Below are 16864 nucleotides of genomic sequence, written 5' to 3' on the forward strand. Positions count from 1 at the left end.
TCCCATCTTCTCATTGTTTATTCACTAAAAGGAGCTGCACAAAAAATATGACACTATTGTGACCAAGAATAGCTCAAACAAAAACTTCATGTAGAGAGCAAAGAATTCTACAGATAAATTTACAATGAGTCTTTTCTGAGATCATAGAGACACAAGTGGGGAACAGGTCATAATGTAATCACATCTTTGAAAACGCTGAACTTGGTATGAAAGTTTGGAACAAATTTTGGTTGTTACAAGCACTGATTTATCTAATTTGTATTCCTGTCTCATCACTGCTACATCCCAGTCTTGAAAAGCCAGGCAGATACAAGCTAAATGCCTTTGAATACATCTCACAAGAAATGCATGTCTGCACACAGCTCAGTGTACATGAGAAAAATGACTACTCCGCTAGAACAGTCTGTCAAAATACAAAGATGCTGCAGTTGAATTTTCTCTTGGATTTGTATCACTTCTGACTTGACACATCTACAAATTTGTAGTTCACAAAATTGTTATCTGTTATTCCCATTCATGAGCTCTGTGCAGGAAAAAAGTCTTATCCTTCCAGTGCAGCCTTGCCATAATGTAGGGTTTGGTGCAACAACAGGCTTTCATACAGCAAAACAACCACAGGTTAAATCTTTCCTCCGGTGGTTGTGCAACTTCAGTATGTGAAATGTTACGGGAGTGGTAAAAATATGTAATAAAAAAATCCTGCATACTCCCTTACACTTCCCCTGTAAAAATCCATGGCCACATTCAAGTCTTCATAGACACATCAAGGAACTAACATTTTTGAATGTTGCTCCCAAGCAAATAGTATTGAAACACCAGACTTAAGCCAATGGCAGTGAATAATTGTGGCAGAAACAGTTCTGGCAAATTAAAAAAATATATATTCTACATAATGAAATGTAGAACTGAGAAATTTGAATGAACACAGAATCATTATATAAGGCAACCATGGATATTTTTGCAGGATAACAAACTTTGGGTTACCATGAGACTGTTGTACCCATACCCTACATAATGGCAAGCCTGCAACTGTATATACAGAGCTGTGAGGAAACTCAGCAGAATGCTACATCAACATACATCATATACTGTACAATGTAATGTGTCTTGTAAGAAGAGCACCCTTCTGTTGGCTATACACAGGCACAAGTTACTTCTGTCAACTACCCCCTGGGTGGTACTGAGAATGGAGACCATTTTGGAAACAAGTAAATGGGAGGATCAACAGGAAAAACCTCACAGAAACCACCACTGGTAAAAGGTTCAGTACTGCATACCACTTGACTGATAGGACATCACATGAAAAATTCAAATGTTGCTATTTCAAACAGTCACAAAATATTGGTCAAAGATGGTATGTAGGCATTAGGTGTCTGTGATAAAGATAGCTGTAATGTTAAGTCAGTGTTCGCAGAATTTGAAGTGTTGGTCGTCAACAATGCGACTTTGTCTAGTTAAAATGATCAGTTCCCTCCCAAGGCAGCCACTGCGCCAACTACAAGCCCTTCTCTGTTGGACTTGTCATCCCAGTGCCTACATGTAGTACAATGTGATTTTGGCAGCATATCTCCACGTCCATTGGGTCGGCATAGATAGTTAAAAACATCAAAACGTGCTCTGAGATCAGCTGCACACAATAAGGTGGTAGCAATTTGAGCAGTCACTGGAAGCTGAGGTTTCTGATTGACAAGGACATAGGAACAGATTATATGGGCACATATAGTCAATGACAAAACATTTTTTGCTTTCTTCACATATTTTGTTCTTTAGGATCACATGGTGGTCTCACAAGCAGCAACAACAGTGAACATGCTTATTTTCTGCTTGGGTTGGAAAGAAAAATCTCAAAAAATCTGTTTAAGAGAAAAGAGACTATAACAAGCTCGACATTTTCCATAGGTGCTGACTGAAAAGTTCTGTACAAATGATTGCACCTATACAGTGTCCTTCGTTTTGCAACAAAAAAATGAAAACAAAAACTAAAAATTAAACATGCTACAGTATTGTACAAGTGTGTCCTGGCACAAACAATGTTGTGACCTTTAGGTAGTCTGGTGTCTCGACACCACTCAAAAAGCAAATGTTTACATGAGGAATGATCAAACATTAATGCCACAAGACAAAAAAACTGGTGCCTACTTCTGCGGCATATTCTCTACTGTGTTGAATACAGTGTACCTTTGAAGCCACGTCTGACTGACATTCCTGCAGCACTGGTAATCATATTGCAACTTCTCAACCGCTCGGGTCACTTTGTACTTGTTTTAGCAATAGAGCACTTTCCAACTTCTGTCATGGAACACATGCTGCCTCATTTTTTCCACTACATTCCATTTCAGAAAGCAGAAATCTAGCAGTTATGCAAAGTATCAATTTGCTGCAAGAACTGGGTTCACTGTGTCGGCTAACCGCACATGTAGAACATGGCTTCATTAGTACGTGTTCCTCTCATCCCCATGTGTCTGTACTGTAACTTGGGTTGTTCAACTTTCGGAGCCACAGAGATGAAGGCTATGGTGACATGCTATTGTGGACACTGCAGCTAGCTACATTTATTCTCCATTTGACGAAACCATTAACGGTACAAAGACAACCTGAATGGTTTCAAAAAAGTGCTACGCTACTTTGCGTGGTTGGTCCGCAGACGTGACAACTTGTTGGCTAAAATCAGTCCAGGAAACGCTGTCACCCACGACTCAACCGCGACCAAAACTCAAGGAGGAATGTTAAAAATCAAGCTGTCCACAAGTGATATACATTTACACCTAGTACACTAGGACTTTAAAGATCTGCAAATCTCGGCACCCATGGGGTTTTTTCAGCACACACACACATGTACTGACATCAAATTTACATGTACCATGGATTGCCTCGAAGTTCAGACAATTTTCCAAATGAAGGTATTCAAAATCTACAGGCCCTTCCTTCAAAGCTACATGGGCACAACATAGCTGTATCCCTGCATTGATGGATGTGGGGTTTAGTCACTTTTGTAAATCTTATTCTCGATGCAATCCAGAGATAGGCATACTTTGAAAGGTTGACAATCATGTGGAAAAATTCCAAACTTCCAAGAGCACTCCTTTAGCAGACAGCAGCAGGTAATTTGTACATGGTAGGGAAGGGGGTGGGGGGACCAGATCTCCAACAACTCAAGCTAGTAGGCTTACTTTCATAGGCAATTTAGAAATTTCTGCACAATCCCTTACAAATGATAAAAAAAACTATGAAGCATTAGAAATTCCTCCGAACCTTGCCTTGGCCACTAAATGACTACAGAGACACTAGAGAACTAGAAGCACACAGGGAGCAGGGGGATAGTTCTCAAACATCACTAATATTCCTCTGGGCATTGGTGCAGGATTTTCTAAATTGCTGTCATTCAGGTCTAAATATTCAGTATGTAATATCTCTCCTGTACAGCAGCCACTGTTGAACCTGACTTATGGCATAGTGTAGCATTTTTCTATTGAAAGTACATTTGTGCAATGTGTAAAGACAATCTGTAATGCTTCCATCAAACTGAGGACTAGAACTACAGCTGTGTTGGCTGCTGTACGGGATAGACGGCTGGTAGATCACATGGCGTGGAGTGGTTGGACTAGGAAGGCTCGGTGTAGATGTTATTGCGTGGGCTCGTTGGAGATCAGGCTCCGTTGGTCGGGCCTGTAGATGGCTACCAGTCATTTGCGGCGGGTGCCGGCCTTCTTCCGTCTCCGCTTGAAGAAGCAGCAGCACCTACGGGGTAGGCACACGGACAGAGTGATTGACGGGTTGCTGGGAGACAGGCTAGGCAGGTACAAAAGGGCGGAGGAGTGGGACAGTACAGGACAGGACATACAGGTGGGACAGTACAGAGACAAGAGCATGGCAGAAACACAACAAGCAAGCATGTACGTGCGTAAGCAGATAAACAACAATAACCAGAGGGGTAAGCACAAGAGGTGTGCCAAAGACAGAAAATGATTTCGTTCAACACGTTGGCAAACAGTTTGCAAAAAGAAAGATCACAATGGAAGGGAGGAAAAGGGAATAGAGAAACATAAATTAGGGATCTGGAGCAATGGTGAGAGAGATGAGTGAAGGTGGTAGAAATCACTTCAATCAATGTGAGTCCCAGAATCAACATACAGTACTGTATTAACTTCAATCTAAAGTCTGATTTATCTAGTGGTATATCTCTCATATAGAGCATTAAACAATTCATCTATATAGCAAATTTAGCTTTGTATATAGCCACTCTAAAGACAACATCATCATTAGTAGTCATCATGCAACTAACGTTACTGTAACATGTACTGTATATTCAATTCTCATTGTGATTGATTTTGGATCCGTATGCATTGGTTGTCCCTTGTAAGTTGTGTTTGCAGCATGCATCATTACGGAGACAGAAACAGTGGCAAACCTACATGTACTAGCATGCACAAAATCATTCTGTGAGCTGCACAAGCCAAGAGCTCTCCATACAACCTCAGAAGAAAGATTTTCTGCTAGAATTTTCTAAGCCGTGACCCATTTTCTGTTTATTCTGCGCCAAAACTGAACTATTTCAATTGGGAAACAACATCTTCATGTGATTGTCATTTACTTCCACTTTTTCCACTACAACATATCTGTGCTTTTATTTCACATTTCTTACACCCGTAAGACATCATATTTTGACACCTACACTTCCTGAGTGGCAGGCATTTGCAATGGAGTAGACAAATGACAAATTTAGAAAAAAAAAGCAAGATGGAACCATTCTGTATTATACCGGTAGTTCAGTTGTGTATGAATTTGTTACTTAGTGTCTTTCAACCGTTCACCTGTCTGAGATACGGATGAACAGTGACCACTGGAGGAGCTCCTTGGCTTGTACAGCGCGGGGCATGCACAAAAAACACACAGCAGAAAGAGAACAAGGAAGGAAAGGAACGGCCAGTACAGTTTCTCATACTTGGTCTCATCCACCACCTCCACGTCTGCCTGCTGGGTGATGGGGGCGTTGGAGTGGCCGGCGGTCGGGTCATCATTGTTCAGCTCCCCGTTTGTGGAGCTGACCACTTGGACCGAGCCGTGGAGCTCGGGGTTGGGGACCATCAAGTTGGTCCTCTGTTGCTCCCATGCTCCCATTCTCTGTTGAGAAAGTATCAAAGAATGGATGACATGGTTCTCAACTACCAGGGAAACTTAGGGCCAAGTCCTAGTGTTCCTCTCACACATATCATTTTCAATCGTAACAAACTTTCTAATGGTATACATGCATATATGCATTTGCTACAGTAATAACAGATTATGATCTTTTTTTGGCATAAGTTTAAGTGCATCTAGCAATGGGTTGGAAGGTTAGTTTCAACAAGTTAAGACAGTGTAGACATGATGCAAGAATGGTCTTCAGATAAAACAGCTAACATACCACTCACAAAACACAAGGAGCTTATTTTAAAGAGTCCTGAAAATCTATGTATATACAGACACTACTGGAGCTGCACTACTGGATGATGTACCTCTCTGGGCTTGCTTTGTTTGTCTCTGCGTGCAATTTCCGGCTGGATGGGTGACAGGGGTCCATCGTTGGTGTGGCTCTGGATGGAGCCAACAGGGGTGGACTGGGTCAAAACAAAACACAAATTTCTTCACTTATTCATTGCTCATACAAAATGTGTCACAAGGGTGGCCTCATTTGCAGAACAAGGACATGGAAAGAAAAAAACTCTTAACTTTATTGTATCATCAGATAACAATTATACACATGAGAAGACTGTCTTAAGATCAAATTAAAATGAAAGTTATGTCAATCAAACATATCAACGAAATAAATTCTATATACATACGATCTATTTGCTAAGACACCATTAAAGCTGTTTTTACTAACATCTTCTGACATCACACCACTTCTTTTGATAACAACTCGTCCTTTCCCCATAATACAAAAAAAAAGTTGAAGATCAAATTAAATACCAGCTGCCTTCCTGTCCAATCAAACTCCCCGTCGTTCTTCCAGCCCTTCCTGTCCATCAGGTCCTGGAACAGTTTCCTCAAGTAGTCGTAGTCAGGCGTCTCGAAGAAGTCCAATCTCCGCACATAGCGCAGGTACGTGGCCATCTCTTCTGTACAGAGGGGAGATAGTTTTTATTCCAGACTTGGTGTCATCACATGGGGTTGGGAGCTGGGCAGGTCTCTTGCATGTTTAAGGTTAAAATTTTCCATCCATCACTATTAATGGTTCTCACATAGAGCTTTTGACCAGTTACTCTGATCTTGCTCAGTGGACTGACCCGGTGACCCAGTGTTGATGTCACACTTCAGAGAAAAACGAGACAAGTCTCATTGAGTCAGTCTATTCAAGAAGACCAGAGCGACTGGTCGAAATCTCTAGAATAGAACCATTCTCTGTGTTGCATCAAGGTTCAAGTTGTAACTACGCAAGTACTATGATAACATGTACAGTGCCTCAAAAAGGTTTCCAGACTTGCATGTGGCCTATTGTATCTCTATTGACACTGTTGTATCAAGACTGCATGTTGTGTCATATGAGCAAATTCAGTATAAAATGGACTGTTTCGAAACTGCTGCCACATAAGCAATTGGAAAGCATATAGGTTTTTTTCTTGTATGTAGTTGGTTCTTACCTGGGTATCCCTCACACAGCACCTCTATAGGGGTGGCTCTCTTCACTTCTCCTATCTTCTGGTAACGCTCCTTCAATGTGTCTGCCTGTTAGACATAAAATATCTTTAGTTTTAGAAAAATCAAAGTTTGTGACTCTAGAAAGTAGAAAGTGTAAACTCATTTTAGAAGTGACATTCTCACAGAAGTATTCTGAATTTTGCAGAAGGAAAGCTAAAACAAGACTTCATGTTTTCCAAAAGGACAGAAGTTTTAATATTGTTTAGGTGTCAAACACTTTTCATGGTTGTGGCCAACTAGTACTGTGTATCATTAGGGAAAATGTTACTTACTTTCAATCCCTGCCATGGTAGACTACCTCTTAGGAAGTACATAAACATGTGTCCTAACGCTTCTAGGTCATCTCTTCGACTTTGCTCTGTGAAGAAAGAGGAACAACATTCAGCAACACATGCTTTCAGTTCACCTGAAGATGCAATCTTATTACGTACAATGCATTACATAGATAGCTACATGATAGTTCAAAATGAAAAAATTGAGTTTGATATTTAGCTTCGTGCACATGTATGTCAATACTCCAGTATCAGTGAACTACATCCACAGATTTCAATCCAATTTTTCTTGCTTGAAATGAAAACATCTAAAAATTGACAAATCAAAGGCAAAGTGTAGCTGGATCCTTGAGACTTCATTTCATGAAATGAGATGAGTGCTAACAGTTCAGGTATAACCTACAAACATACTTACCTTTGCCTAAATGAGTATTGATGCTCATATATCTCGCCGTCCCCGTCAGACTCTTGTGTTCCCGGTAGGGGATGTGTTTGTGAGTCTCTGGGTCAATGTACTCTTTGGCCAGCCCAAAGTCAATAATGTGGATGATGTTTTGGTTCTTGTTGTTCTGTCGTCCTATGAGGAAATTCTCCGGTTTGACATCCCTGTAGATGAGGTGTTTGGAGTGGACGTACTCTATCCTTGTTATCTGTTGGAGCAGAGAGAAGACAATATTATAATAATTGTATGCAGGGGCAAAGGAGGGCATGCAAGTATCCCATAAGGCCTTGCAACTAACAGGAGCACCTTCAAAACATGACTGACCTGCAAGCAGCAAACACAAGGAAAGTTATCACAATGTGCAGCAACCAGTACTTAAATGAGGCAGCATTAGAAGACTATACTTGTCCATTACATAGCCTGACTTTTAAGGTAAACACTTGTACCAAACCTAACAAGTCAGATCAGGCTTTGCAGAAGTACACATGTAGGATAAAGACTTGGGGCAATGGTTTTGATTGTTTTTCCTGATTTCACCATTAGGCCCTGGTCCCCAGGCAGCATGTTGTTGTATCATGAAGTAACTTCACAACACTGACATTTTATTAGCATTGGACCATGCCTTGGTTAGGCACTGTGGAAGTTTGTGTCACTGACAAGGAATCATTAACCATGTTAACCAAGCATACCAGTTGCATAGCACACCGGCTGTATGTTAAGGTTGTAAGAAGCACTCTGGTGGTTCCACAGCTACTGAAGATATTATCTAACTCCATATACAACAGCAAAGTTGCTCTGGTTGCGCCACTTAGCCTTACATTTAAATTTGTTACAGTGTTAGATCTTACAAGTTCACCATGACAGAAATATTGGCTGTAGCTAAAGCTCTAGCCAGAAGGATGTTTTTTGGTACAACCTTTATTATTATTATGTGCTTGCTGGCCGATAAGGAGCTGTGAACACATCTCTAGCTAAATAACCGTCCTCCTTTCCACAGCTTCCACAAGTAATGCACAGGCAAGCAGTATTAACTACATGCACAGGTACAAGATGCAAAGCCTACTTGTCATTAAAAAACATTGGGTAATTACTTTGGTACTATGCTATGGAGAAGTTATCGGTTTCATCAACCTGGCCACTGAACGTCTACATGCAAATAACGTTCACTGTGCTGATAGTTGTCACTTGTTCCTTATCCGTATGACATCTCTTTTCCGTGTAATCTGGGTATGTAATCGTAATGGAGGTCAGTGCTGGATTAGATACTTTGCGGAGGGAACTGAGATAATCCTGTAATGCTGTGCCTGGATTAAAAGCTGATACATGGATCAGCACACATGATGACACTATAACAACATGCATGTTAATTTTGGTCATATTCAATCATCATCATTGTACATGTGCAACTTGCATTTTATGTACAGCTTGCATTTGAGACTGGGGCAAACAAATAAACAAACAACATCATTGCTTAAGACTTGTTAGTCCATTTTGTAGAAAACAACTAAAACATTGGAAAACTTGTAGTTTTTATCTGAGATTCTCAGTTGATAATTGTTGAAAGTGTAAAATTATGTAATGTCCAATCATTCTGAAAGCAATATAGCAAGAATAATAGTTATACAGTCAACTTAGAAATCATAAATGTATATTCACTGCGACTCCAAATATTTCTTAGATGAAAGAATACAGTATTTGAATGGAAGAAAATATCCATTCCTCTATCTACTGGTGTGAACATAGGGTCATCCTTACTGAGGTCAGTCAGTTGGATGAAGTCATTAATAGACTCATCACAGTGAGGACATAAAGTCTGCTGGTGTGAAGTAATACTCTCTGTACTGCATTACCAGATTATACTGCAGGCAAATAAACCTCTCATTCCACCCTATCTAATTATCCCTTTGATATCAGCACATCTATAGTCAAGGCACAGGAGGGGTGTACGTGTGTGTGGTGGGGGGGGGGGGTTACTGTAGGCAGATGGGTGAGAGATAGGACACTGCAATGATACAGCCTGGCTGGTATAAGCACATTGGCAGAACGCACTGAGCCTGTGCAAAACCCTTATTTTTCACGATTTTTGTTGGATGTTTGGTCAACGTTGCATTAAAATTTTGCCTGTTGCAGACGACATCTTCTCTGACATAACATTTCGAAAATACAGACGGGGGGTATAGGCAAATAAGACGTTCTGCCGAAGTACTATGCACAATACATTACGGGTTTCACACAGGTGCAATATGTTTTGCCGACATGCTCCTGGTATACATATATTATAAGACTTGAAGTATCATTGCTTTAGCCTACATGCAGTTTGTTGGTTTTGATTGGTAGAGAACTGTCTGCTCACCAATCATCATTGTGTTTTATTACAACATGGGCCAATTAGATGGCACCATCTGGAAGTCCTTGATTTCATGAAATACATAATGTATGAAAAGGAGCTGAAGGAGCTGAACTGGAACAGAAGTACTGATGGTTCTGTACAGTCAGAGACAACATCACAGACAAGGGTCTGTTTTTGTGATCTCTAGTAGAACAAAGTGGTGATAGCTGTGTGCTGAAAAGCTGAACATGTGCCAGGGTTCAGATGAAATCATGCTCTACCAAATGAAGTGCCATTAACACACACACTCCTTCTCTAGTTCTCGACTGCACCACTTGATTCCACTGAAAGTAAGGAAAACAGAGTCGAATAGCAGGGCTGAAAATATTTCTGATGTCTACCTGCACCTGACCTGCACCAGTACTTGTTTTGGGCATACAATTATACATGGGTATTTTGCATATAGTGCACCAGCTCTTACATTCAGTGGAACATAAACAGTTTCCATAGTGATCCATTTTTTCTACCATCTCTTTTTTGATGAATTGAAAATACAGTACAAATGATCTACACAATGCATAAAACTTGTTCAATGCAGGTAATTTTGAACTGTTTCCTGTACCGGCGCAGGTATTTGGCGGGAAAGCATTCTGAGCTAAATGAAAAGGAAGGTAAAACTACTCACCAACTGAATTGCTATGATGAGAACAGTCTTTAACGTGAACTGCCTATCACAGAGATCGAAGAGGTCCTCCAGGCTGGGTCCCAGCAGCTCCAGGACCATTGCATTATACTTGCCACATGGGCCGAAGTAATGGACCTGAGGTATGCCCTCTGTAAAACAAGATGGGGGAGGGGGGCATTAGTCATGGTAGCAAGAACAGATATTTATCATTACAGCTTGGCCATACCATTTCAATCTGTCGGTTCTCGGATACAAAATAATATTCATGAAAATCAACAAGAAAATGGCTCTAGTCTAAAAGTGATCGTCCGTAGTGAGACGCAAGTTGTTGTTTTCTCCCAGCTCTCTGAATTTTTCGTACTAAAATATGTCTGAGAACCAACAAAATGTACTGGTGTGGCCTGAAAGAGAAAAAGGTTGACATGGAAAGTAGGTTGTACTTTGTAATCATATAACTACTCATGTGGCCATATGATATATGAATGCATACTGCTGTGGTCAATTGGCTCATAAGAACTGCACCCCACAAACTTGCAATTGGATACAAAACAGTAACTTCTAGTTTGAGTTGAGGGGATCATGCAAGTTGGCTTGAAGAATGCAGGATGGACCATGCCATAACCAGGTGGAGTATTTGACTTTGAGATGACAGGGTAGTGGAACAGTGAGAGTTGCCTATCTACACGTAACAGTGAGTCATGCCTCTAGCTGTGGAAAAGGGCACATGACTTCATCTCCAAGCAGAACGGTTAAGGTTGGTTGTTGTTTAACAAACTTGGTCTTTCAAAAGGTCAGAGAAGGACAGAGTTATGCAGATTAAGAAAATACCTTTCGAAGTCTGCTTGGAGAATAGACATGACTAATACTTGTATGTACAACTCAGTTGCTTCCCATAATATAATAGAACACATACTTTTCAGCATTCAGCACGGAAATTATTAAGTCTATTTTATTTCGTGTGAAAATCAATGCTAGATTGACTTGTGATAATATACATATCCAAGGGAAAATGCTAAGTATGAAATAACCTTCTACTTTGGATAGGTGCTATGTAGTTTGAGGGAGGGAGTGGCATTAGTCATAACTGTTATGTCTCTCCTAACAGTTTAGATAATAATCTAAAATAAAAGCATCAGTGACAATCAAGGAGGAGATATTTCAAGCGCAATCCATGCAAAAAGACTAAAATGGAATCATCTGACATAAAAAATAAGCTAGGTTGCAGTAAGTATATCACAGCAGATGTACTATTCTGTACTGTGTTCCTGCAGCTGGTATGTACATGTATATAGAAATTAGAATATATAATGAATTTGCAAACTTAACATAAAGAGCTTTATTTACAATGTACTGAAAGAAACGAAGGCTGTCATGAACAAAAAAGTCGTTCCCACGCCGTGTGGCAGAACGTGCGGTAGTCAGAAACAAGCTGGTCGGGAGAGTCTATCTTGTGGGTGGGGGTGAGATTTACAAGCTTGTTGCCATGGTAACCGGCATGGGGGGAATACAGTACCGTCCCTCCCCGAGAAGCGGGGCAGAGTCCAGCGGCTTTTGGGGCCTGGATGACAACATGGAGGAGTCGGAGCGTCCGGGACAGGGCCAGCCCGCAGAGGAGAGAGGTGTTAACAACAAACAGTGGTGTGACACCCGCATCAGGGTCTTAGTATGCATGTGTATCGTTAAGAAATGTCTCAGTATACGTATACTGATAAGTATACTGAAAAAATAATTTCCATGCAGTTTGTATTATCTATGGAAGTTTTGATAAAATAGAAAATATGATAGGTTAAAAATAGGCTCTAGGCCAAAAATTAGACACCCTCCAATATCCTAAGATGCATATAGAACTTCGTACAGAATAATCTGTATAGTCATACATCAGTGGTCGAAATACCTTTTTTCAGTGCTCTGCAATATTGCAGAAGAGTCAAAATTTCGTCCTGCAATTTGGAAATACTTTCTGCAAATACACAAGCCCCCATATTACAACCTTCTGAAACCAATAATGCCTATTTTTACATCATATATATATAAACGGTATAGCTTTGTAAATCTGTAGCATTACTCAAATTCTTCAAAATATCACTCTTTTAAATATGTTCGGACCGTAAAATTTTATCGGTCCGGTCCAAAAAACCGAAACGTCGGTGGACCGGTTTTTTGGGCCGGAACAAAATCCATACTTGTTGTTACTGATGGTCACTACATGCAAGGAAGCCTGCCAGGAAAATCAAAATCCAGCCTTCAAATAAACGAAGTTTACCTTAGTCTCCGTCTCTCTCATTTTGCAACAATATTATCCCGTTTTTTCGGTACCGATAGTCATCTAGAAATCACAAAGCACAAGTTTACGGGCCGTGTTTGGTTCGGATCGAGCCGAAAATCACTGATATTTTAGTAATTTTTACACCACATGGTCACAAATTGTGACGCACGTAAATTTTCACTCCAAATGAGAAATTACCGCCTAACAAAACGAACCATTAGGTTCCCAGTGCTGTATTTCTCTTTTGTTCATGTGATCAACTTGTTTTCTTTCCTTGAATCATGCAAAATACCAAGGAAAAACATCGAAACTTCGGCAAATTATCGCCGAGGCGAGTGTGCTTCTTCGGAGAAGCCATGTTTCCTTTGCCGTGTTGCCTGCTGGGAAATGCTCGGCGGAAACTGCTGAAAATTGCCGAGGCAGTTGTCGGGTCCTCCCGGGTGACGAAATCTAACATCGGAAAATGCCGAGGGCCCATATTTGGTTATCGCCGCCTTTCGTCGCCTTGTCGGAATCGCTCAACTTTGACCCCAAATTCCCTTATATGGGACCATTACAGTCTGCTGGAAAACGCCGGCAGGTTCGTGCGGCGCAGGTTTTCAATCTATTCACAGCGCCGCTACTTTGCTAATATTGAAATCTATTGAATCCGGAGCCTATTTTTTCCTTCTGCAAAATTGCAGATTGTAAGATTTTTTCTTCTGCAATCTTGAAAGTCTATCTGCAAATTGCAGACTGCAGACGGGTATTTCGAACACTGTATACATATCCAAGGGAAAATGCTAAGTATGAAATAACCTTCTACTTTGGATAGGTGCTGTGTAGTTTGAGGGAGGGAGTGGCATTAGTCATAACTGTTATGTCTCTCCTAACCGTTTAGATATTAATCTAAAATAAAAGCATCAGTGACAATCAAGGAGAAGACATTTCAAGCGCAATCCATGCAAAAATACTAAAATGGAATCATCTGACATAAAAAATAAGCTAGGTTGCAGTAAGTATATCATAGCAGATGTACTATTCTGTACTGTGTTCCTGCAGCTGGTATGTACATGTATATAGAAATTAGAATATATAATGAATTTGCAAACTTAACATAAAGAGCTTTATTTACAATGGACTGAAAGAAACGAAGGCTGTCATGAACAAAAAAGTCGTTCCCACGCCGTGTGGCAGAACGTGCGGTAGTCAGAAACAAGCTGGTCGGGAGAGTCTATCTTGTGGGTGGGGGTGAGATTTACAAGCTTGTTGCCATGGTAACCGGCATGGGGGGAATACAGTACCGTCCCTCCCCGAGAAGCGGGGCAGAGTCCAGCGGCTTTTGGGGCCTGGATGACAACATGGAGGAGTCGGAGCGTCCGGGACAGGGCCAGCCCGCAGAGGAGAGAGGTGTTAACAACAAACAGTGGTGTGACACCCGCATCAGGGTCTTAGTATGCATGTGTATCGTTAAGAAATGTCTCAGTATACGTATACTGATAAGTATACTGAAAAAATAATTTCCATGCAGTTTGTATTATCTATGGAAGTTTTGATAAAATAGAAAATATGATAGGTTAAAAATAGGCTCTAGGCCAAAAATTAGACACCCTCCAATATCCTAAGATGCATATAGAACTTCGTACAGAATAATCTGTATAGTCATACATCAGTGGTCGAAATACTTTTTTTCAGTGCTCTGCAATATTGCAGAAGAGTCAAAATTTCGTCCTGCAATTTGGAAATACTTTCTGCAAATACACAAACCCCCATATTACAACCTTCTGAAACCAATAATGACTATTTTTACATCATATATATATATAACGGTATAGCTTTGTAAATCTGTAGCATTACTCAAATTCTTCAAAATATCACTCTTTTAAATATGTTTGGACCGTAAAATTTTATCGGTCCGGTCCAAAAAAAACGAAACGTCGGTGGACCGGTTTTTTTGACCAGAACAAAAATCCATATTTGTTGTTACTGAATAACTGATGATCACTACATACAAAGAAGCCTGCCAGGAAAATGAAAATCCAGCCTTCAAATAAAAGAAGTTTACCTTAGTCTCCGTCTCTCTCATTTTGCAACAATATTTTCCCGTATTTTGGTACCGATAGTCATCTAGAAATCATAAAGGACAAGTCTACGGGCCGTGCTCGGTTCGGATCGAGCCGAAAATCACTGATTTTACACCATATGGTCACTAATGGTCACAATGTGATGCACGTAAATTTTCACTCGAAATGAGAAATTACCGCCCAACAAAACGGACCATTAGGTTCCCAGTGCTGTATTTCTCTTTTGTTCATGTGATCAACTTGTTTTCTTTGCTTGAATCGTGCAAAATACCAAGGAAAAACATCGAAATTTCGGCAAATTAACGCCGAGGCGAGTGTGGTTTTTCGGAGGAGCCATGTTTCCTTTGCCGTGTTGCCTGCTGGGAAATGCTCAGCGAAAGCTGCCGAAAATTGCCGAGGCAGTTGTCGGGTCCTCCCGGGAGACGAAATCTAACATCGGGAAATGGCGAGTGCCCATATTTGGTTATCGTCGCCTTTCGTCGCCTTGTCAAAATCGTTCAACTTTGACCCCAAATTCCCTTATATGGGACCATTACAGTCTGCTGGAAAACGCCGGCAGGTTCGTGCGGCGCAGGTTTTCGATCTATTCACAGCGCCGCTACTTTGCTAATTGAAAACTATTGAATCCGGAGCCTATTTTTTCCTTCTGCAAAATTGCAGATTGTAAGATTTTTTCTTCTGCAATCTTGAAAATCTATCTGCAAATTGCAGACTGCAGACGGGTATTTCGAACACTGTACATGGACTACAATTATGTACCATGCATATAAGGAAAGGGACAAATATAAAATCATCTCAGTAGAGGGATGGATTAAACACTAATTTATTAAATACATATACCCTAACTTAATACATGTATTTTGTGTGTAACTGATCCCCCCCCCCCAATCGAAGAAAAATATAAGAAAATATGGCCCTTTGGTCAATCAGAATGCTGACCAGTATTTACCACCAACTCTTGTGGTGTGAGTTGAATTTCTTTCTAACACAGGCAGTTCACATCTTTTTGACACATATGATACAAAACACTGAACTGTAAACAGACTTGGCCTTCAAACAAGTGGACAAAATCTGAAGTTTTGTAATGTAAAAGTTTTGAACTTTCCATGATTTACAACTCTTTGTTTATGCTTATGAATCATTAAATATGGAAATATTTGCTGTCCTGCACAACAAGTAATTGCACACACTGAAGTTCAGGGGTATGTTGACGTTACAGTGGCCTGTTTGCTTACCCCCTGTAGCTTTAAGTGTTGTCAAATGAAGGACCCAGCCTTAAGATGTGGACAAATGTTACTGAGCACTTTGCACAATAGCGGGTTCAGTCGGTTCACACTAGTTTGTGCAAATGGAGGTAATCAGTGACTAATCAAGTTACTAACTCCGGTACATTCACTGTTCCTTTTCTGTAATGAATAAGTGTAAATTTGTCCGTTCTGTTCACCCCAAGTAACATAATACAAACAGGAAACAGTACAGGTAAGAAATATACAAAGGCACTGCTCTGGATCTGTCTGCATCAGAGAAAAGCTCACAAATATACATTTCCCACCATGGCATTTGACTAAAGACCGTCTATGTACAAAATGTATACACTTCTACACCAATGTAGTAAATGTACTTTCATCTGCTTGTATTTAACCAACACAAATTTGAACCCAGCAGTTTGACAGTGTTGGATTAATATGCACAAACATGGTTCATAAATAATTTCTGTCTTGACAGGTTTGATTTTTGACTGACGTCTGACTTTAAATGAAATCTTCATGAAAACACGTTCCTTTCAGGACATGTATTTGGAATAATGACCGGGTACTCTCAGCCCATTACAACATGGCCTTGCCACCTTAGATTGTCGCTGAGTGTTGGTTCACCTCCGAGGACAACAACAAGGTCACAGTTTCATTCTGTGTGTGGAACAACCTGACCTGAGACCTGTGTACAGGACAGGTAAGGGATATGGGGCGGAGACTGGTCACCTGGACGTGCGGCCTTTGTTTGGTTGCCAGGACGATGAAAAACAAGAGAGAATAATCGTACAACATGTTAACCTAGGCGTGGTATCCTTGGCTATTCATTCAATCAGTGAATTGTGTTTTGTCGTGTCTGGTACACAGTGACGTAAACTCCTC

General features: G+C 40.6%; 1 protein-coding gene across 7 annotated transcripts in view; it reads right to left on the reverse strand.

The window, feature by feature from the left end:
- Positions 1–16864, reverse strand: part of LOC109463031 (casein kinase I-like) — a 25312-nt gene continuing 8448 nt past the window's right edge. For 3 of the 7 annotated variants that reach the window (XM_019759705.1, XM_019759707.1, XM_019759704.1), the window contains exons 5-12: positions 10404–10552; positions 7363–7597; positions 6948–7033; positions 6618–6702; positions 5947–6095; positions 5493–5594; positions 4931–5121; positions 1–3738 (exon numbers count right to left, since the gene is read on the reverse strand). In XM_019759705.1, coding sequence (XP_019615264.1) covers positions 3684–3738; positions 4931–5121; positions 5493–5594; positions 5947–6095; positions 6618–6702; positions 6948–7033; positions 7363–7597; positions 10404–10552 — 1052 coding nt within the window. In that variant the 3' untranslated portion in view covers positions 1–3683. The remainder of the gene's footprint in view (positions 3739–4930; positions 5122–5492; positions 5595–5946; positions 6096–6617; positions 6703–6947; positions 7034–7362; positions 7598–10403; positions 10553–16864) is intronic. The other 4 variants (XM_019759710.1, XM_019759711.1, XM_019759708.1 and 1 more) reach the window with 4 other exon arrangements.

The sequence above is a fragment of the Branchiostoma belcheri genome, unplaced genomic scaffold, assembly GCF_001625305.1.
Source record: "Branchiostoma belcheri isolate BF01 breed outbred unplaced genomic scaffold, Haploidv18h27 scaffold121, whole genome shotgun sequence".
In the NCBI taxonomy this organism is placed as follows: Eukaryota; Metazoa; Chordata; class Leptocardii; order Amphioxiformes; family Branchiostomatidae; genus Branchiostoma; species Branchiostoma belcheri.